General features: G+C 36.3%; 12 protein-coding genes across 12 annotated transcripts; 7 read left to right on the plus strand and 5 right to left on the minus strand.

Annotated features, from left to right (window-relative positions):
* Nucleotides 1-735: 735 nt before the first annotated feature.
* On the plus strand, nucleotides 736-1056 carry EIN_405230 (hypothetical protein; the record flags this gene model as incomplete). The annotated part of the gene is made up of 1 exon (XM_004256832.1): nucleotides 736-1056. The coding sequence occupies one exon, from the start codon at nucleotides 736-738 to the stop codon at nucleotides 1054-1056; it is 321 nt and encodes a 106-aa protein (XP_004256880.1).
* Nucleotides 1057-1512: 456 nt separating this feature from the next.
* Nucleotides 1513-2486, plus strand: EIN_405240 (hypothetical protein; the record flags this gene model as incomplete). The annotated part of the gene is made up of 2 exons (XM_004256833.1): nucleotides 1513-1726; nucleotides 1789-2486. The coding sequence occupies 2 exons, from the start codon at nucleotides 1513-1515 to the stop codon at nucleotides 2484-2486; spliced, it is 912 nt and encodes a 303-aa protein (XP_004256881.1).
* Nucleotides 2487-2557: 71 nt separating this feature from the next.
* On the minus strand, nucleotides 2558-3001 carry EIN_405250 (hypothetical protein; the record flags this gene model as incomplete). The annotated part of the gene is made up of 1 exon (XM_004256834.1): nucleotides 2558-3001. One exon carries the CDS (start codon nucleotides 2999-3001, stop codon nucleotides 2558-2560), a length of 444 nt encoding a protein of 147 aa, XP_004256882.1.
* Nucleotides 3002-3340: 339 nt separating this feature from the next.
* EIN_405260 (hypothetical protein) lies at nucleotides 3341-6025 on the minus strand (the record flags this gene model as incomplete). The annotated part of the gene is made up of 1 exon (XM_004256835.1): nucleotides 3341-6025. The coding sequence occupies one exon, from the start codon at nucleotides 6023-6025 to the stop codon at nucleotides 3341-3343; it is 2685 nt and encodes an 894-aa protein (XP_004256883.1).
* A 238-nt stretch (nucleotides 6026-6263) lies between these two features.
* EIN_405270 (phospholipid-transporting ATPase, putative) lies at nucleotides 6264-9674 on the minus strand (the record flags this gene model as incomplete). The annotated part of the gene is made up of 4 exons (XM_004256836.1): nucleotides 6264-6399; nucleotides 6454-7571; nucleotides 7643-9067; nucleotides 9195-9674. The coding sequence occupies 4 exons, from the start codon at nucleotides 9672-9674 to the stop codon at nucleotides 6264-6266; spliced, it is 3159 nt and encodes a 1052-aa protein (XP_004256884.1).
* Nucleotides 9675-10180: 506 nt separating this feature from the next.
* Nucleotides 10181-11479, minus strand: EIN_405280 (cell cycle checkpoint protein rad17, putative; the record flags this gene model as incomplete). The annotated part of the gene is made up of 1 exon (XM_004256837.1): nucleotides 10181-11479. The coding sequence occupies one exon, from the start codon at nucleotides 11477-11479 to the stop codon at nucleotides 10181-10183; it is 1299 nt and encodes a 432-aa protein (XP_004256885.1).
* A 272-nt stretch (nucleotides 11480-11751) lies between these two features.
* Nucleotides 11752-12261, plus strand: EIN_405290 (hypothetical protein; the record flags this gene model as incomplete). The annotated part of the gene is made up of 1 exon (XM_004256838.1): nucleotides 11752-12261. One exon carries the CDS (start codon nucleotides 11752-11754, stop codon nucleotides 12259-12261), a length of 510 nt encoding a protein of 169 aa, XP_004256886.1.
* A 204-nt stretch (nucleotides 12262-12465) lies between these two features.
* Nucleotides 12466-14038, plus strand: EIN_405300 (hypothetical protein; the record flags this gene model as incomplete). Its single annotated transcript, XM_004256839.1, has 2 exons — nucleotides 12466-13115; nucleotides 13177-14038. The coding sequence occupies 2 exons, from the start codon at nucleotides 12466-12468 to the stop codon at nucleotides 14036-14038; spliced, it is 1512 nt and encodes a 503-aa protein (XP_004256887.1).
* Nucleotides 14039-14236: 198 nt separating this feature from the next.
* Nucleotides 14237-15347, plus strand: EIN_405310 (hypothetical protein; the record flags this gene model as incomplete). The annotated part of the gene is made up of 2 exons (XM_004256840.1): nucleotides 14237-15112; nucleotides 15219-15347. 2 exons carry the CDS (start codon nucleotides 14237-14239, stop codon nucleotides 15345-15347), a joined length of 1005 nt encoding a protein of 334 aa, XP_004256888.1.
* A 361-nt stretch (nucleotides 15348-15708) lies between these two features.
* Nucleotides 15709-18321, plus strand: EIN_405320 (serine-threonine protein kinase, putative; the record flags this gene model as incomplete). Its single annotated transcript, XM_004256841.1, has 1 exon — nucleotides 15709-18321. The coding sequence occupies one exon, from the start codon at nucleotides 15709-15711 to the stop codon at nucleotides 18319-18321; it is 2613 nt and encodes an 870-aa protein (XP_004256889.1).
* Nucleotides 18322-18803: 482 nt separating this feature from the next.
* Nucleotides 18804-20581, plus strand: EIN_405330 (serine-threonine protein kinase, putative; the record flags this gene model as incomplete). Its single annotated transcript, XM_004256842.1, has 3 exons — nucleotides 18804-18817; nucleotides 18871-18985; nucleotides 19079-20581. The coding sequence occupies 3 exons, from the start codon at nucleotides 18804-18806 to the stop codon at nucleotides 20579-20581; spliced, it is 1632 nt and encodes a 543-aa protein (XP_004256890.1).
* Nucleotides 20582-20759: 178 nt separating this feature from the next.
* On the minus strand, nucleotides 20760-22019 carry EIN_405340 (hypothetical protein; the record flags this gene model as incomplete). The annotated part of the gene is made up of 1 exon (XM_004256843.1): nucleotides 20760-22019. A coding segment is annotated over one exon (1260 nt), but the record flags the coding sequence as incomplete, so codon positions are not given.
* Between the last annotated feature and the right edge of the window lie 4 nt (nucleotides 22020-22023).

Below are 22023 nucleotides of genomic sequence, written 5' to 3' on the forward strand. Positions count from 1 at the left end.
ATACAAAATAATAATGGATTTAAAAAAAAAGTTGTTAATTGGTCAAAGTTGAAAGTTCAACAAAATGAACATTTTTGTACAATTTTAATCGATTAAAATAGTTTTTATTAAATTAAAAATATTGTTTCAAATAATTACAAACAATGCCCGAATTTTGGCAATTTAAATGAACGATATAACAAAAAAATGAAATTTTTATAGTATTTAATTATGATTTGAACAATATACTTATATTTTGTTATTAATTTAATTATTTATATGTTAGAACAAAAACAAACATATAATTTAATTTTATTATTCAATCATTATCACAATTATTTTACTATTATTTAATGGCTTTTGTATTACACTTAAATAATTATTTTTAAGTTTATATAAATGAAACAAAAATTAATGTTTTTATTTTTTAGTGTTTTTTTACGCACTTACAAAGACATGTAAAATTACACAATAAAACAATAAAATAATGTGTAAAAAAAATTTTTTTTAAATGTAAAAAAGATAAATTATTTATTTACTTATTCTATTCTATTTATTTTATTATAATTTTTTTCTTGTTCAAGGTTTTTTTTGATTACAGATAACTAATAATTTACTATACACAATTTATTTTTTAAACCCAATATATATAAGAATATCTTAAAAATCTTTAATAAATGAAATACTATAATTTATACTAAAAATACTATACACTTTTAGTGGTCAGAAAGAACTAAAAAAAAAGTAAGAAATTTGATGGAAGACCAAAAGAACAAAGAAAACAAAGACCGAGCAACAAAACCAACGAAAAACGACGACAAAAACGAAGTTGAACGGCGGCAATGGAAAACCAAATATGACGACTCAACGATTCGAATCCGCCTCGAGAAATCGCTTTACGACAAACTTATCACAATTAAGGAGGTAAACACAAACCAACGCCTTTCCCTCAACAAAATCATTAATCAACTCTACGACAGTTTTATAGCAAGAAACCCGCAATACGCTCCTTCGAAAAGCGACTTATCGGAAGAGGACAAACAGATTAAGTCCGACTTTGACGAGAAAAAGGAATAAACAAATTTTTATAGTGTTGTAGGTTTGTCGATTTATAAAACAAATTCTATGATTTTTATAACATTTATTTTTAATTTATTATCAATAATACACTTTCGTTTTGTCGAATCAAAATGAAAAAAAACTAGACAAAAGCTATTAAAATAGTATATCATTTCATTTGAACTGAATGAAGGGATTAATAAGCGAAAAACTTTTAAAGCATTTATCAAAATGATGAAAAAAATCTTCTCAAAAACACCAACACTACTCGACCAATGTGTAAGAAACTCGTCTCACCCCGTGGGAGAAAGTAACTTGGAGGTGTTCGAAGATGAGTATCAAAGACCAGACAAAACAGAACAGTTCACACACTTTCTTGTGCAACAGTTCCAAAAAAAACTCACTATAAATGAATCCGCAAATTTCTTTATATTAGCTCACCACACCTTCTTTAATGACTCAAGAAACACATTTATGTTGGCTGTGACAAGTTCAGAAAACCATTTTCTGTCGATACACAATAAATTGAAACAATCTGACAACTTTGTTAAAATACTTCAGCCCCTTGCAAAACACTTGGATGATTTGGTTTACAGTTTTAAAACACTCAAAATCAACTGGGCGACACTACCAACCCCCTCTGAAGAAAACAGTCAAACCGTTATTGACTCAACCCTCTTGCTCATCAGTGTGTTTTTCTTTTTATAAAACAAGGACACTGTTTCTTAAAATCAATACACTGACTTATAGACAATTTTATTGATATGTCCGACACATTTATAACAATTGATTGGACATCGAAGAATTTGTACAACTCAGAAATAGCGTTGGCAGTGAGCGGAATACTACTTAAGGATCTGTTGATAATTTTTTATTACTTCAACTTAAATTTCAGCGTGGTTATCAACAACATTTACAATTATTTAGGGATCGCGTACAACAAGACAGTTGAGTGCATTGGGAAGTACGACAGTTGTGTCCAATTTTTCACAAACATTTTGAAGTCACAAAGTCTTTTTGATAAAGAGAATTTGCCAGCACTTCACTTTTCGCAAATAACACCTCTGATTAATTTCGCAAAGAGGTGGATACGCTGTAAGTCCAATCCAGAAAAACGCGGTGATGTTGACACAGAAATCGATGAATTCGTCAAGACGTTTATGGGTGACTCAAAAACCAATTTGGTTTCCATCAAATCTCTTTTATCACAAGAATTTTGCAAACCTTGCACTCATCAAAAAGCACGGCCAACGTCAATTAGCACATTCGACTCTCTAATCACAAACACAGACTCTCCCATCTTCCATGAGACTTGTACTTCGCCGTTTAGAAGTCACTCCACACAAAATGTGCCACAGTCTCCAGACATCACAAAAGGGAAGTTGCGGCTACGTGTGAAAAACACACCCAGTCCGGTGATGAAGATTGGAGAAACCTCCATTTTGTAACTCGTTTTTTAGCTTGTTATTTAGTACGATTGAAAGGCGTTTCTTTGGGATGTAAATGAAAGAGAAATGAATTATATGAAAAGGTTCAACCATTCATCGATATTTAGTTTCCCATCTCCGTTCATATCCACCGATGCTATAAGGTCTTGTGCAACCTTTTTCGACGATTCTGTGCCTTCCATCTTTTTAAATTTTAAGAATTCGCTGACATTCACTTTCCCGCTTCCATTCGTGTCAGTCACTTTAAACAATGCCATGTAAACAGCCTCTTTAAGTGTTTTATATCGAGCTGGTAAGTACCCAAGAGCACTCATATACTCTTTCTCGCTGAGGAAGTTGTTTTTGTTTGTGTCGAAAAAGGAGAACAACATGAACAACCCATTTTGTTCTGTTTCGTCGGAAGGCTCCTTTGTCTCAGTGAATTCTCTGATTGCTGAAGAAAACCCCGTGAAGTCGAGTCCCTGTGGGTCCTTTTTGTACTTTGCAAATGTTGCAACGAAACGGGCTTCTGTCATGTTCTTTTGTAATAGTTAAAAAGATTTGTGTTGGATTTGTGTTGGTTTTATCAATTAGTTTGCCACTTGAGTTGTGTTAAAAAGAGACAATATTATACAAATATAAATAAAAATATATATTTATAGTTTATCCATTTAAAACTAATTATAACCAATTCAGATATTAAAAAAAGTTTGACTTCTAATAGAACTTGAAACTTCAAACAATAATACCGAATAAAAAGATTTTATTATAACTATTTATTTGAAAATCAATCAACTGGAATACTATAATTTATAGTATAAATATATATAAAATAGAAACCAGAACTCAACCAATGGGCTCAATTCGAAAGTTTATCACTTCTTCTCTGTTTTTGTTGCCTCAGCCTTTTGCGCCTTAGCAGCTGGCTTCTTTCCTTTGAAATCTTTTACCTCCTCCTTGACTTCCTCTTCTTCGACCAACTCACCATATCTCCAAATGTTCAAGTGAGCCTCTTTAGCAGCGTCTTGTGCCTTGAAAAGAGCATTTCCAAACTCAGACTTATCTCTGAAGCTTCTTGAGACAAGTGCAAGACCATTCTCAACAAGAGCAACGTTCATGCAAACCTTACCATCGATGATCTTAGCAGCTTCAGCAGCACCCTTTCCTGAGATGTAGATCGAGACTTCTTTATTGCAGAACTCTTGGGCCTTAGCGACCATCAATTCATACTCAATGTTCTTTCCCTGAACCATCAATTCAATAGCAGCCAAAACAACAGATTTCACAGTGACTGGAGCTTTCTTGATCTCGTCGGTGGTTGGTTTAATCTTCTTCTTACCAACACTGACAACAACACCAGTATCAATGCACTTCACTACATTTGCAGATTGAGCAACCTTCACAACTTCGCCTCTGTACCACTTTCCTTTGTTTTCAACACCACATGCCATACCTTCCTTCACCTCAAATGGTACCTTCTTTGCTGTCGCAAACTTGGTTGAAATCTCTTCAATGAACTTGGCGTCCTCAGCAGAGTTGTAGTAGTACACTTTAACTCCGTCAAATCCAACAATGTATGCCTTCTTCTCTCCCTCAAATTTGAAATCTTCAGAACGCTTGTATTCCTTCAGTTCAGACATCTTCTTGGCGTTCTCTTCGGTTTTAATATCTCCCTTAGTCTTGAATTGGTAGATACCAGTAGAGTTCTCTTTAGCAGCAACGTTCTTCTGTGATGGGTTCTCCTTTCTTCCAGCGTACTGGGCGAATGCGTTGTCCAAGACAAATTGATTGACTGATTGCTTCTTGTAGCTCATTTCAACAAGGAAGTTGCTCTTGTTGAACTCTCTGAAGTCAACCATAACTTCATTGTTTAACACAAACTTCTTGAGTTCTGAAATGGACTCTTGGTTGAACTTCTTGAGGGCTTCATTCTCGTCGTCTCTTGGGAGTCTGCAGTTGGCAAGCAAGACTGACATTCTGACGTCTCTGTCTGGGATATAGATGATGAGCTTAGTTGGTGACAAAACAGCTTCAACAACGGCAGTCATGACGCTGTTCATATATTGCTCCTTGATACCGTCTTTGCTAGCATTGAACTCAGTGATCTTCTTTTCTTCATACTTTCCGACTTTGGCTTCAGAGAGTTCCTTGTAGTCGAATGATTGATACATCTCATCCCTTGAGTTCTCCAATGTGAAGAATCCTTTCTCGAGCAATTTGATGGCGACGTTCTTTCCATTGACCAAGACATCATAATAATGATCAACAGTTGTTGTCTTCTTCTCTGCGTCTTCAAATGAACGAGTGTAGCACTCCTTCACTTCAACCTTCTTTCCGCTCATCAATTTTCTCAAGAACTCTTTAATTCTGAAGTCGAGGAGTTGGTTGAACTCTTTGTTGTCCTTAACAGTGACTGGTCTGATTGATGCGTAATGTCCCTTAAAGACTTGATCGCCCTTTCTGAAGGTGATGAGCTTAGCAAAGGACTCGACTTCTCCTTCGAGTTTCTTTGGGTTCTTCTTTCTGTCAGCCAAGTCGTGTTGTCTCTTCTCTTTCTTAGCAATAATGGCGTCTTCAGCAGCTTGATCAAAGTTGGTCCATCTTCCTTTCTTCGCTTCTTTCGCCTCTTTTTCACACGCAAGATACTTTTCTTTCACAGCAACATCAGCCTCAGCAAGTTTGCTACCAAATACAAATCCTGCCTTCAACAAACCCTCAGCAATGTCTTTGCCGTCGACAGTGACGATACCAGCGGTTCTTTTCTCAACAGACATGACCTTGATTGTTGCGTCGTGATAAGTGATTTCGTTGCTCAAGTAAGCAACAGCTTCTTTGGCAATGTCGTCCATTTTGAAGTTTTTGGTTGCTGGGTCAAATTCCAACTTCTGGTTGACGGCGTAGACAGAGACTCTCATCAACTTTCTTGTAGTCGTCTCGAAGAGGATGGTTGCTGGTGAGTCAACCTTCTTGATGTGTCCTTCGATAGTCTTTCCAACCATCTTACTGAGTTCTTCAACAGTGAAATACAAGCTCTCTGGTTTCTTAATGGCAACCTTCTTAACCTCTTCCTCTGAAGCAAACATTCCTTTCTTCGCAGCAGATGCCTTCTCAGCAGCAGCAAAGTACTCCTTGTGTTCATTTTTGTTTTCTGGGTGTTGTTTAATTCTGAGGGAAGCATATCCCTTCTCGAGTAACGTGACGATGACGTTCTCTTTTCCAACAAATGGGACAACTTGTTTCATTCCATTTTCCATCTCTTTAACAAGCTCAAACTTGATATCCTTGCCAACCAACTTCTTTCTCAAGATTTCATTGGTTTCGTAGTAGAAAAATTCTTCGTTGATCTTTCCAGTCTCTTTGTCTTTGACTGAGCGTGGGACATCGACGTAGGCCAAGACAGCCAAATTATTCTCCTTCTTTGGTCCAGTGGTTTTCAAGACGACTGCGTTACGGTCGTTAATATAGTCAACAACCGCGTTGAAGAATTTGGTTTCTTTCTTTTTCTCGTCTTTCTTTTCAACTTTCTTTGCAACTTCCTTCTTAGTAGTGGCCTTTGACATCTTGGTCTGCTCTGTGTTTAAAAATTCAGTTTTGAGATTGAGGAGAGAAACTTTGACCTGGTCATTTCTATCTTATATTTTAACTATATTTAACTAGTAGTCTCAAGGTAGGGTGGTGAGTAATTTTGCCTCAGATAATAAAATCAAATATAGTATTATTTCTCATTAAAGTATTATTTCTTGTGACCTACCAAACTAATAACAAATAATAATATCAAAATAATTGTTTATTTAGTATTCAGTTTTCAGAGCTATTATTCATAATTGAATACCCACTCGCTTGTTCGTTTTGGACTTTTTCCACTTTTTCTTTCTTCAGCTTTGAGTAGATTTGGACCAGTTCGTAATTTGATGGTTTGATATATCTCTGAATGCTCTATGTTATTCAATCGTTTTATTATAGTAAAATTAATAATTAAAGAACAAACAACAGCCTCATGACATTTGGAGTTATTGCCATGATGATGGCAATGACACAGTTCAAATAAAATGATGGCATTCGCATCGCTTGCCACAATGAGAAGTAACTCATATTTTCTCGAGTCGCTCCAGTGAATGATGCCAAGAATGCGTATGTGAAAAAGAAGGAAGTGACTGACACAATGAACCCAAATATGAGTAACCCATTCCATCGTTTCACTGTTGTCGCAAACGTCGCAACAACTCCAAGTGTGGTGTATGTCGTCACAAAAGCACTTGCACCAACCATCCCCGTGGTTCTCCCGTCCATAACCAACACGTCATTCGCATTAAAAAGAATCATTAACACAAAGTACATAATGCTTTGATATGTCCCATAACAGAACCACCCCAAATACGACAACAAATTGCCTCTCTTTTCTCGAATCAATTCTTTATTGACTTCCGGGTGTTTTGATATCTCATCCCACGACAAATCACTATCAAAGAATGAAATGAATACGGGCGGAATCGATGTGAAGATGAAGTTATACAACGCCATCATATAATCGTCGTACAGTCTTTGTGATGTAAATTGACATATCATAGCATACCATAACAAGTGCAAAAAGAACGCTGCATTCTTAAAAAATATCAACTTGATCAGTGACGTGTTCCGATACAACGACATTCTTCCATGGTACATCACTAACTTCGCTAAGTGCTTGAATCGATAGATCGAGTAATCCGCAGATCGGGCCGCTTGGCTCCCTTCCTTACCATATATCCCTACTCCGACAGACGCACTGTTAATCATCGGAATATCATTCGCTCCATCCCCAATCGCAAGACATTTCTTCTTTGTTATTTGTCTCACATGTTTCGCTATTTTCGCCTTTTGAAGGGGCATCGACCGACAACACATCACAACATCCGCTTCCATCGCGACTTTTTTGAACTTCTCTTTGCATTCCTCAACACAAACATCAATCGCATTTGCTGTGATAACCAGCCCCGTCTTCACTACACCAACCTTCTTTGAAGCTTCATCTAACATCGCATCACACTCAGTCGCAGTCTTGCCATTCACATGAACCAACTCACATCCTTCCAACAATTTACACGCTTTCCCCACTGCAATTCCAGTCTATTTGTTATTTCATTGCGTTTGTAGTTGTGAACAACAGTAAAGTTACACATGTGGTCATATCAACAAACTTCTTCTTTATCACCAGTGATGACCCAGACTTTAATTCCTCCCCGGACTAACATGTCGAGGGTTTCTATAACTCCTTCTTGTAATTTGTCTTCAACACCAGAACACCCAATCACCTCCATCTCGCTTTCCATCTTTTTGATCACTTCTTTCATCACCTCTTCTCGCCCTTCAATCGTACTTTGTGCCTTTTCCCAGTCTTTCACCCATGTGTCATATTCCTCCTCACTCACTTCGCGTTTACACATCACAAGGGTTCGAAGGCCTTGTGTGGCAAGCACACTCACATCGCAATATTGTCCTATTTTACATAACCCATTCATGATATGATCAGCTCCCTTACTATACAACACTATTCTCTCCCCTATTTTGACTAACACACTGCTTCTCGCACGTTCAGAACTGAATGGAAATGTCGCTAAAAGAGTCACAAACTTCTCTTCAGGGTCTTTAAGTCTCAACCCGCCTTGCATTCGTTGTATAAACTCAACTCCATTCTTCTTGGCAGCATCTAAAAGTGCTTCTTCATCAGGTGATGGACTTTTATATTTCCCATCGTTCACTGTAGCGTTGTGACACAGTGCCATACAATGTAACATTTCATTTTTCCGGTCTTCCAATTCGGGTCGCATTCCTTCAAAGGATTCACCAAACCTTTCACCGTCCAGTACGCATCCAACATACTTCATTTCATTCTCTGTGAGTGTTCCAGTCTTATCTGTTAACACATATTCAACAAACCCTAACTCGTCATTCATCGCAGTGCATCTCACAACTATTCCTTTTTCACCTTCGGGGGTATTAACTTTGAAGTCACTATCCCACCTCATAAACAGACTTTGCATGGTCTTTGCTATTTCAAGACATACCGCACACGCTATGGGAATCAAATACGAAGATAATGTGAAGTACGAAAAGAACTCCTTAACTGACAAATTCGCAGACCGCTCACCTAAGTCCAAGTACCAATCCTCTTGGTGACGATAAAACATGACTGTTGCCATAACACTACAAAAGACAGATATCCCAAGAACTACCAAAAAGACGACAGCTACAAAACTGTTCATCTGTCGGTCTGTACCAGATAAGCGCATTCTCCTTTTCTCGTGGTTTAAAGCAAGTTTCGTGAAGTCACCAGTATACACAACAGCACACATGATATCTCCTGAACGTAAAATAGAGCCTTGACACATCAAAGCAGTTTGGTCAAACCCTACCTTCTCTTCTTTATATTGAAGCACAGCTCTGAAAAGACCAAAATTTGGGTTAGGCACATCACATGTCATCGTGATGTGCTCTTGTAACAAAACATCTTTTTGGACTTCAAGGAGTTTTCTTGGGATGAATATTTCTTTAGGTGCTATTTCACCGTCTATCTCAGCCGTTTGGACTAAGATTGGGTCGATTGTATCTGAATGTAAAGGTACCTATTCATTAGTATTATTTACATATGTTAAATAATTAATTAATATTATTCTTTCATTAATAATTATAACCATTATTATTATTATAATATATATAGTCTTATATTATTATAAAATAGTTAAAACAAACCAAATCGGCTGGACATCGCTGGCCTTGTTTAAGTAAAACAACATCTCCAGGAAGTAAGTATGATGCTTTCACTTCTTTCTCGACCCCACGTTCTGAAATCAAATACTTTGCACGATCAGCCTTGATGTCTTCAACATACCTCCGAATGTCTTCTCGGAGTTCTCTGAAGAGTGCAGCGAACATGATGATACACAGTGGTACAGAGTATGTGATAGGTGTGACTGCGGAAATTTGTGGGATGCACGTGAAGACGGTGTTGACGATGAAAAAGATGTTAGAAAACCGCATCAGTTGTTCTAACATGAATTTAAAAGGGAAACTATAAAATGTGTATTTTGTCGTGTGGACGTGGTTCGAACAAAATGCTTTGAAATAATTTGCTTTGTGATCAAAGACAACAATCTCTGGATATGTGCTCTTCGGCTTTTTACTTATATAGCAACCCATTGTGGTTTTGTAGTTGTAACTCTTTTTCTTCATTCCATATGCTTTTTCATATTTCCCAAATTCGGTTTTCAATAGGTAATTTGTTAATATTTAATAATATTTTTATAGTTTTTTATCGTTTTTTGAGAAGATTTATTCAATGTCGGTTTGTAATTGTAATACTTCGTTTCTACATATTTGTACATTAAAGGCATACTTGTCATTAGTGTATTATTTGTTTTATAATTCATACTAAAAGGGACTGAAATAATGGAAAATGTACTTTTTTTTCTAAATTACTTTAGAAAAACAACAACCCTACTTTTTTCTTCTTTTGAAGAAAATTATTTCAAACAATTTTATAGTTTCATTATTAAATAAAATAAAGATAATTATATTTTTTACTAATTCTTTAAAAAAAATATTTATATATAAATATATAAATAAAAAAAGAATGAGATCAAAACTATTATAATTGCTAATAAATTTGTATTTGTTTTACTATAACTTCAATCATTCATCTTCTCTAAAAGTCAATCTATTATCATTAGAAACATTTACTAAACAAACAGAAACAGTGTTGAGTGTGTGTTCACTGTCTTCACAAGACTTTCAAGATGTGGAAATGCCAACTTTGACTTTTGTTGTAAAGCGTTAATAAATGGCAACACTTCCGCGCAAAAGGTGTCTGTCTCGACATTGAAAGGGTAATTCGGTAGATTGTTGCACCTTGCGTACATTGTAGCTTCGTAAAGTAAACAGCGTCGACATTGTTCAATACAAAAAATTCCCTTTTTTGCCATTGCAACGTTCGACCGATTGACCTCAGACGCGCTTACTTCGAGCATTATTTTCTTTTTGTTTGGTACAACCATGATTGCTCCAACGGCAATCGCGCACATCGAGTAGTCCATAAATGGGCGATTAAAAGCAAAGTTGTGAAACACGTCTGCGAGACTCATATAGTGTTCGACATACGCAACATGACTCAACTCGTTGATTGTAGATATCGCGTTATGTTCCAATAAAGGCATGATATGTTCTCTCCCACACAATTCTCTTGCCACATCACTTGGACTATGTTTCAACTCAAATCGCTTCGTCGTTTGGTTTTTAATTGGTTCCGTGTGAATGATCCTCCCAATCAAATGGAAAAAATTGACCGCTTCATTCTTCGCGACAACCTTCGCAAAGGTTTTGTTGGTCGCAACAATCTGTTTTGTGTTGAGCGCAACACGTAAGTCGCCATTACACGACTCTACAATGGTGTCTACCATCTCCGGTACAACTCCCTTCAAACACTTCTTTATCGAAGTTGGTGGTATAGCATTTAACGAGATATACGTAATGGACTGTTTGACTGATACAAAGTCTTCATTCAATGGGTCCGTGTCAAGTAACTTATTGATATTATTCTTCATCGACTCGTTGCCGGTGACAATGAGTGGGATCTTCGCCGATCGAACATAATCCACAAAGACTTCAACAAACCAATCAGTAATTCCTCCTTCCTCATACAACACAATCGACCTTCGCCAATCTCCTCCAAATAACGAAAACATTTGTGAAGAACATAGTATCCATCGCCTTAGCTTCTCGATCGTGTCCAACGGCTTTTTATCATCTTCAAGTCTAAAGGTGGTATGATCCTCTACTTCTTTTAATACAATGGAGTCGACACTCGCTATTGTCTTTACAAGTGTTGTCTTCCCACAACCGGGAGGTCCTGTCAAAATAAGGATGGATGCACTTTTTAAATGTGTCGCCATCCACGCGCGAACTTCCGCAACCTTCTTCTGATTGACTACTAAAGAATCGAGTTGTGGAGCGTCATGGAGCACTCTCGTCTTGCCTTTCATCTCTATTTAATTGAGTTTTACCTGTCTTGCAATGGATTCTTTTATATAGTTTATTATATAGTTTGATTAAACTATATTGAAAGACAGAAAATTGTCTCTTAATTATTATTGACTAAAATGCTGTATTAAAAACAAAGTTTAATTATTTCTATGATATAACTGTATAAAAATGGGTTAAACAATACTAAATTATAAGAAAAACCAAAATGGACACTGAAGAAGGACAAATGCCATAAAAAACTTCAAATTCAAAAAACCCTTTCATGAAGACAATGAAGAAGTCAACCAAAATTGCTCGGATCCCAAAGGCTGGTCGTCCACGGAAAACCGAAGAGAAGAAAAACATTTTTTACACTAAAACGGGACTTGATGGTGATTTTGTTGACACAATCAGTGACCACTGTTATATGTTTTTGTTAAACAAAGGTGGCGCTTCCGTGAACGATGTGTACGAATACGTTCGTGAGTCTGGTATTTCCACTGTGGATATAAAGAAAGAGGAAATTCTATCGTTATTAAATAGATTAGTGTTTAATGGAAGTGCCGAGTGTTCTGTGGTTAAGTCGACAAACGGCAGTTTATACACATCAAAGATATTTAAACCGTCCAAAATGGTTGCGCAGACTAATCCACTGTCTTTAGTACCTTGTGGAAACTGTCCATTCCTCTCCATATGCTCTCCACAGAACGTGTCGTGTAACCCTCGAAATTGCAAGTACTTCAGCGAGTTATTAACTTTCGATGTTGAAGAACTGTCTCCAGCACTGTCTCAAAGTAATTGATTGTTCATTAATCGAGTGTTATTTGATAAACACAGAGTCTCTCTCTTTTAAGATCTATCTTATCGAATTTGTTTTAGTATCTTTATAGTATAATTATTATAATAAAATAGTATAATTAGAACATTACTATAACCAAAGAAATATATATATAGAACAGTCGAACCAAGAACTGAAAAAAAATGAGCGAACTGTTAATGTATTATGATGTTACTGTTTGTAGCATTTGCGCTTGCAGAGGACATCTGCCTGGTCCAGCAAAGTGGGAGCGAAGTGACATATAAGAGAGTTCTTCCCGGTAAACACTCTACAGCATGTCCGTGTACAACAAATGAATGCGAACTTGAGCTAATGAATTGCCCACTGAGCACCGTGACCGTCAAGGAACCCTTCAAAATATTTTCTGCGCACTGCAAAAACATTAACAAAAAAAGACGCGTCGAATTGACACAAGAAGTTATTAGCACTGTTAATGTGTCTGATGTACATGTTTTGTTTCCATCAAACAATAAAGTGTATAACGTCATCACATCTGGAACAACTGTTCTACATGTCAACGGGACCAAAATAGAACAATTGAAAGTTTTGGAACACGCGAATTTGACTATCTCCGCATGCAAACAAGACGACCATTGTTTGATCGATATTGGAAAAGCTAGCTTTGATAAGATAGATTCTTTTGTTGTTGGGGAAGGTCACAAAATTTCGATTAACGAATTGGTGATGTCTGCAAACCAAAATCCTATTTTGCAGATTGGGACTTTCTCATCTTTTAAAGTTGATAAAGCGGTGTTGCAAGGCTCTTGGAATGTTTTAGTGGAAGGTTCCGTGTTTAACGCGTTAAATGCTGTGATAAAGTTTGTTTCAATTCTGTTTTGATAGAACCCGCCATTTCAGTGATGTTGTATTAACGAATAGTGTGAAAGAATTAGAAATCGACCATCCAATAGAAATTGAATTTTTGGAAGAAATTGACAACGGAAGTTGTGCGAAAGTTTTGAGTGCGAAAAATCTTCAGAGCATACCAGAAACGATGAAATATATGATCGATGATTCGGCACTTGAGTTCAAACAGTATGACGTACATAAAGGAATTTTGGGATACGATGAAGTTGCGAAACGGTTCTTTGTTGAGAAAAAAGGATGCGACAAACCCGAGAAAGTTGACAAAAATGAAAAAGTTGGGAATACAACTGAAAGTAACGAAACGCGCCCCAGTGGTGAACATCCGCTTGAAGAAAAAATTGAAGACTCGAACGAAAAGAAGTGTGAAGAGTATATCAAAGTTCAGTTGTTTAATGACACGGAGATTATCTTCCCTGTGTCTGAGTTGGATAAAGAGCGAGTAGTCAAACGTAAAAAAGTTGGGTCGAATGAAGTGAAGAAGATCTTCTTTATCAACGACGATGGGAAGAAGGTGTATCGCTTTGCTGTGAAGACGTCGTCTAAGTTTGGAGTTCCACGAGTTCGAGAAAATGACAAGTTCCGTTCTGAGATTAAGATTGAGAAGAGAAAATTGAAAGGAGATTTTGTGACGTCACAAGGATTAGAAAAAGAGTCTGACATTGAGTTTGGGATTGGAAATGAAATGGTGATCGTCGTTCCTGGTAAAATGGTCGGTGACTATTCCATCTTTAAGAATTATGAGATTTGGGAAATGGAGAAGCAAAAGTTCATCATTTTCAACAAAGAAACCGAACTTGAGATGCCAACATTTTACACTGCTGGCAATTATAAACTCGTGAGGAAAGCTGGATCTGTTTCATTGTGTGCTAATTGATACTGAACACTATTTTGTTATTAAAAATGTTATTATGTTTACAAAACTAATTCTATATAATAAAATTATAGTAATAAATAGTATATTACTAATAAAGAAATATATATTATACATTATTAGTTAATTATATTAATATATATAGAATTAAAAAAAGAATTATAACAATAGTAAAATGAACTTAAAGAACTCGATAATTAGATGTCTCGTGAAGAAGAGATAAGCTCTCCGTTGATAGTGATAAGGAAGGAATGCAAAATTGGTCCTTTTCAATTGGGGATGCCACTATATCGAATACTAAAAATGTTGGCAAAGCCATCAGCAACGACATTGGCCGATGTACACATCTCGTATAACGAGGACGACCCAATGACTGGAGAAGTTGTTGTGAAGATATTAAGCCATTCACTAACACTAGTCTTCGACGCAAAAAGGCAGATACTCATTCGCACCGAAATCGAAAATGTGCGAATAGAAACTAAAAGTGCACAGAAAACATTGGACGAATTTAAAGCATTTACATCGTCAAATACAATAAGTGATCAAAACACATACAGCGACCTCTCTCGTTTATTTAAGTCATTCTTAAGTCGCGAAGTTGATAACAACAAAAACACTGAGTTATACGACGAACCGACAAAACCCCAAAGCGGTGAGTTGTGCAATGGGACCTTCATATTCAAATTTTCAGGTGTTGGGAATGATGCGAATGAAAAAAAGAATTTAAGACTAACGAAGGTTGTAAACAGTCTGAATGACACATGTCAAGAACTGAAGGTAGTGAAAGTGTCTGATACTGGGGTGTTTTGTATCGACGATTTTGTATTTAAGCATGGGAGTCATACACAAGAGGTTGTTGCAGACTTGAAAGATAGAGAGGGAAGTAAGAGTGACGAAACTTGTACATACTACAACTACTTCTCCAGAGGGTTTGATTTCGTCTTTGGTAAAAACGATAATTTGGTCAAAAGGTTTGTGTTGCACACGAATTCCCCCAGTGACTCAGTGTTTGGAATTTATTCAAAGTGCTTTTTTGAGTTGAAAATTGCGGGTGCGGTCGTAACACAGGACTCAAAGGTTTGTTGCTTCTGTTGACAAATTCTATAAATATTAATAAAACTAACTAGTGATAATAGAATGTGTTCTTGTTGTGAAATGCTTTTTCAAAGAAAATAACAGAAAGTGGCCAAAGTTGAATCTGCAATTCAGTAATAAAACGCCTTTGGGAGATGGTGTAGTGTTGTACCAAGTGGGCAATTGTTTGTTTGAGGTTGAAGATAAAACAGGAACAATTTTCACTATTTTCATTTAATTCATTAGTGAGACTATTCTAATTTTCAAACTATATTTATAATTTAATTTGTATATATAAATAGAATTATTATAAATATTAATTTTTTAATTATAATTATAATAAAACAGAGATTATTATTATTAATTATTATTATTAGAGTTATTTTAGTAAAATAACTATAATGGAAATGAAAAGAAAAAAAAGATGAAGGAGATCAAAGTTAATCATTCACGACGAAGAATTGACGATCACCGCATTTTGGTGATGCAGCAGCGTCTTGTTTTAAATTTTGGAAAGTTATGTGAATTGACTTTTTACAAAGACAAAGTGAAAATTTGTTTCAAAAGAAAGTGAAGACTGTGATATTCTAATTACTGCGATGTCACTTTTGATGATACTCCTATTTGGATGTGCTTACGCTGATGAATACTGTGTAAGAACAACTACTGCTGAGATCTGTCCAAACACAACCAATATTGCTAACTGTATTTCATACTTGTCCACTGGAGATTGTAATATATGCTCAGTTGGATACTTTGCAAGCTATGATGCATGTGAACTGTGCCCTGATGATTGTTCAGCTTGTGGATTTAATGGAACGTGTACGTCGTGCAAACAAGACTTCGTATTACAAGATGGAGGCTGTGTTTATGCGGAAAACTGTGAGTTAATAGTCGACTCAAAATGTGTTTTGTGTTCAAACAACACAATACTTAATGACTCACAATGCATTGCAAGTGCAAGCGAGTGCGTTTTGAGCAGTCCGAAGGGGTGTGATGTGTTACCTCTTGATACATCCTCTTATGAAAACGTCAATGTGAATTGCCCTGCAAACGAATTGTTTTTGGAGAACCAGAGATGCGAAGCCACACCTACATGTTCTTTAATATCAAATAACTACTGTGACACATGTCCTATCAATTCAACGTCTAATAAATATGCATGTTTTTCCATACCTCATTGTTCACAATATTCACAAGGGAGATGTGTCTTGTGTGATGACGGCTACGTTACTACTGACCAAAACACAAATTGCGAAATCAGGCAAGAAGAGTGCATAAAAGTACAACACGGAAGTTGTGTTTTATGTTCTGAAAAGTATTTTGTTAACGAGCGGTCTTTATGTAGTCAATGCCCAGTTGGCTGTTCGACATGTTTAAGCGCCGAGTCATGTGGAAGTTGCGAGGAGACATATACTAAAATGGGGGAAAACTGCGTCAAAACTGGGTGTTTGATGTATGACTCGAACAACATTTGTGTTGATTGTCGCAGAGGTTATTTCTTAAAGAATGGTGATTGTGAGGAATGTTCGTATGGTTGCAAAAGTTGTGAAACGAATTCCACGTTCTGTGATGAGTGTAAAACTGGATATTACCTTACCCAACAAAAAGAGTGTGTATTATCAAACACGATTACAGGATGTGCTGGAAACTATTCGATGTCTGGGTGTTTAGTTTGTGCAACTGGTTATTATTTGGATAATTGGTTGTGTTCAAAATGTTCTATCAATTGTGATTCGTGTTACAACACAACATATTGTACACAATGCGACGCAACTTCGTATCTAGTAAATGGGACGTGTGTTCTTTCGAAAGCGATGACTGGGTGTATGACAAAGAGTGGGTTAGGTTGTCAAAAATGTTTTACTGGATACAAATTGAGTTCAAATGGCACGTGCAAGAGAGTTGTAAATACGTCACTGATGATAGCCATTTCGTTGGTTGTATTTGTTGTTGTCATAGGTGTTGTTTTACTAGAAGCTGTCAAATGTAGAAATGTCATCAATACAAGTAAGAATAAGATATTGGATATCAACACCTCTCCAATGAGTAGCAATTCAGAGAAATACACCAAAATAGAAGAGCTCTTGTTTGACCACAATAAAATCGATTTTGATGATATCAAAGGTCTTCCAGTTAAGTGGGAGACAACGCGGCTGATCACTGTTGCTAACCCAACAAAGCAGATTTTTGTGTTATACTTTTTGCAACACGAAGACTCAAAGAAAAATTTTATGTTCCGAACTGAACCAGAGAGTACATTCCTCAGACCAAATCGTGAGTGTGAATTCAAAATTTTCATTCAACCACTTTGCACATGCAAAGTGAATGAAACTATTGATGTTGTTTTAGTACCACAAACAACAAAATCGCCACATATTGTCAAACTCCCAATCGAGTTTTCAACGCAATTTTTCGCAGATAACTTGGACAGTAATGAAATTGAAACGACAGAAACAGTAATCGACCACGAATACGCAACTACGTACAAAGGAGTTTACCGAGGCGTCAATGTTGTTATAAAAAAATTTAAAAACATCAGCGGGTACGAGAGCGCAAAACAATTCAGATGTGAGGCTACAACTGCTTGTTGGTTTACCTCCCAGTATTTGGTCAATTGCATTGGTGCAGTGACTTCAAATCAAGTGTTCGAAACAGTCAACCAATATTATACCAATGGAAATTTAAAACAGTTTATCACATCAAAGGCGGAGATGTCCGACACATCTCGTAGAAGTGTTTCAAAGTGTTGTTTAGAGGGCATTCTATATCTCCACAAAAACAAAGTTTTCCATGGCAATTTGAAACCAGAAAACGTCTTAATTGAAATCGATGATGATGGTCTGGCAAATGCCAGACTTTGCGATTATAACTCCAAAATGACGACTGAGTACATTCTTTCACATCTTGATGATAAAAATGTCGAATTGATATATTTGGCACCAGAGTTGTTACATCACGAAAAGTATGACTTACCATCAGACATTTATTCCCTTGCTATGATCATTTACACGTCATTAAATTGGGCTCTTATTGTCCCTTCTAAGAATTTCAACACCAACTGGGAAGTTGTTGAATTTATGGAACAAAACCATAAACTCCCACAAGAAAAGATCCCAGATGAAAATTTTAATGTTTTGGTGGAAATGTGGAATGGAGTACCAAAAGAAAGACCAAGCGCCGAAAGACTTCAAAACAAATTTTCGTTCTAAGTTCTAATTTTGGTTTATATATAGGTTATTTAATTAATAATTTAATAATTTCAATAATATTAATCTTATTTAAAAATCAATTAAAAAATTTCTTTATTATTATTAATCATGTATAGTTAATTCTAGATAGTTTTTACTGTTATTTGTTTTTTAAAAAAGGAAGTAATTTTATTAATGATACAAATTCAATAATTATGGTATTTTTAATAAAATTATAGTAAGAACACACCATACACCTAATGTAACATAATATATTGAATTCCTCAACATTAATTGTTTGGGGAAGAATGTCAATTGTATTGGTTTACTTGAAGTGCATTGTTGAAGTTGTTTGTCTGCAATTATAAATCAGTGTAAATACAGAGTTGGAATATAATTTTTATTTTTACTTTGAAGTTTTATAAAGCAGAAGACGAGAACTGAAAATAAAAAATGTCCAAGTCGTTTGTTTCGCGCGACTTTTTGCTATCCACGAATAATCGATGTACGAAATATAGTTTGTTTGTCCTTCATATAATGAACAATTTCATAATAAGAAATACCAAGAAGTTTATTTGCAACACAACACGACTTTGATGTGTCGGTTAGAATACTTCAATCTGTCTCTGCTGTGAATTCGTTATATTTTGAGACAATCAAAGAATTCAATATAGTACAAGAGAATGTTTGTTTGACCATTTCAATAATATTATATTATTTTAACAAATATAATAAGAATATAATAACAAAAGATACTGAATGAATCAATCACAATAAGGGTGAAAGTGTATTAGAAATTATTTGTTACATCGACAGATTAATTGGTGACTATTTTACAGTTCCCATTACACTCGATGTTATTCGTTATTTTTGTTCCGATTTAGTGGAAGTGGTGAATTTAGTTGAAACGTTGAAAGATCATCTTCAACACGAATACAACGTTCCATTCCCTTACTTATTTAGTGAACTTTCTGTCGCTATCCAAAGTGATACCTCATCACCAATTCCGGTCATGAAAGTTTCATTCTTTGGGTTTGTCCTTCCACATATAATAAACAGTGTTAAAAATGTACAAGGGCTCTCTCCATACCTACCACTTGAGTTTCAAACGACCGGCATAGAGTATTCCGATATCACAACGAAAGTGGAAATCAATTCACTTACAATGTTTATCCACAAATTGATATTCCAGTCATTTCCTTCTAACACAACAAGTGCACCACAACCAGATATAGCAAAAATCCCTTCACATTTGGTGCAATATATCAATTGCCTTCCACTCCAATTTATCGAAAAGTTGTGTAAGAGGAGACTGCCCACTTTTTCAAAAATAGTGTCGACAATGCAAGTCGATGAGTTCTTTGTTAATTGTACAACTTTTAAACATTGTTTGGTGACTCAAGTGAATGACATTTTCTCTGTGTTTTCACGTCAGAATTGTAGTATCATTGATGGAGGGACGTATGGTGCCGTGTTCAACGTTTCTATCAACGACAAATTTTATGCCGTCAAGGAGTTTGCAAAGGAACATGTAGCTATGAAAGAGGCGCGCACTCTCAATTTGTGTAAACACCCAAACATAGTCACTATATACCAATTTATTGAAGCACCAAATTCTGTGCTCCACACGTTCAATTCAACACTCCCATTACTTAATAATAGATCGTATTACATCGTCATGGAATGCTCTGCGTATGGCTCATTGACTAACGTCTTAGAGAAAAATCCCAATGGACTTTCACTTGAAATTATTCAACAATTTACCATTGATATCAATAACGCACTGAAGTATCTTCTTTACGAGAAAAGGCTTGTGCATCGAGACATTAAATCGAGAAATATATTAGTATTTACAGACCCAAATAAAGCATGTGGCTTGTCTTTAAAACTGTGCGACTTTGGATTTGCTCGATACGTTGGAGATAACCATTTTGACACAATGGTAGTGGGTACGTCTTATATCAATCAACCAGAAATAAAGCAGAATCAAATATACAATGATTCATGTGATTTGTTTAGTGTGGGTGTTGTGCTCTTTGAAATGATTACGTCAAATAGTTTATATGTAGTTACATGTCCCGATGAAAATGTCAATGAGACTTACAAGACTTATAGAGAAGCTCTTGATTTACTCAAACCAAACTCTAAATACTTGGCTACTCAAAACAATTCATACACTTTACTTGTGCAACTCATTTATTCGATATTCCAACCCCAACAAGAACGAATCGGATGGGAAGAATACTTCAACCACATGTTCTTCTCGCACAAATTGAATTGATTTGGTGTATAAAAGTAATGTTTTATTTAAACATCATAGTAATGATGTTTATTTAATTGTTAAAAATATAATAGTAATATTTATAATTTATTTATATTAACAATACTTTGAATGAAAGTGAAATATAAATTAAAAGAAACCAAAATGTTCACCAAAGGAAGTCTCGAATTAGTTGTGTTTAGTTCTTCTTTTCTGTTTCAGCCTTGTGCTCTTTTGGAGCAGATTTTGGCTTCTTTCCTTTAGCATCCTTTGAACCGTCCTTTCTGTCAAACTCTTTACCCTCATTCTCGTCGAAGATCTCACCATATCTCCAGACGTTCATGTGTCCTTCCTTGGCAGCAGCCTGGGCATAAGTGAGTGCTGTTCCCCACTCGGTGTTGTCCTTGAAGAATCTGGACAACGTGGCAAGACCGTTCTGAACCAAAATGGTGTTGATGCAGACATTGCCAACAACCACCTTGGCGGCTTCAGTCTCGGCCTTTCCTGAGATGTAAATTGACGCTTCCTTGTTGCAGAACTCAAGGACGGTGTTCACCATCATGTCAAACTCGACGTTCTTTCCCTTGATAAGGCAGTCAATGGCAACAAGGCCAATAGACTTGACGTTGATTGGAGCCTTCTTTTCTTCTTCGCCAATCATCTTGGTCTTCTTCTTGCCAACAGTGACAAAGACACCAGTATCAACACACTTGAGAATGTTGGCTTTTGGAGCAACAACGACAACATTGGCTCTGTACCACTTTCCTTTGTATTCAACGGCAACCATTTCACCAACTTTAAGCTCAAAAGCAGCCTTCTTGATGACAGCAAACTTCTTTGACATGTCTTCAATGAACTTTGTGTCTTCAACGGAGTTGTAGTAGTACACCTTAGATCCATCAAATCCAGTCAAATAGACTTTTTGCTCAGCACCAAATCTGATCTCGTCGTGCTTCTTGAATTCCTTCTTCTCAACTGGCTTAGCGACTTCTTCGGTCTTTCTCTCAGCAGATTTGAATTGGTAGATACCAGTAGAGTTCTCTTTAGCAGCCTCATTCTTCTCAGAAGTGTTTTCCTTTCCAGCAAATTGGGCAAATGCGTTGTCCAAGACATAGTGGACCAATGATGTCTTCTTAACGGTGATATCAACGAGGAAGTTTCCTTTGTTGAAGTTTCTGAAGTCGACGGTGACTTCGTTGGTTCCAACCAACTTTCTGACTTCTGAAATGGACTCTTGGTTGAACTTCTTGAGGGCTTCATTCTCGTCGTCTCTTGGGAGTCTGCAGTTGGCAAGCAAGACAGCCATTCTTGCGTCCTTCTCTGGGATATAGATAAGGTATTTGGAGACGGAAAGAACTCTCTCGACCATAGCGGTGACTGATGTGTTGATGTAGACATCCTTGATGTTGTCCTTGTCGGCCTTGTACTCAGTAACAGCCTTTGGTGTGTAGACACCCTCCTAA

The sequence above is a fragment of the Entamoeba invadens genome, assembly GCF_000330505.1.
Source record: "Entamoeba invadens IP1 unplaced genomic scaffold scaff_1105074726033, whole genome shotgun sequence".
Lineage (NCBI taxonomy): Eukaryota > Evosea > Mastigamoebida > Endamoebidae > Entamoeba > Entamoeba invadens.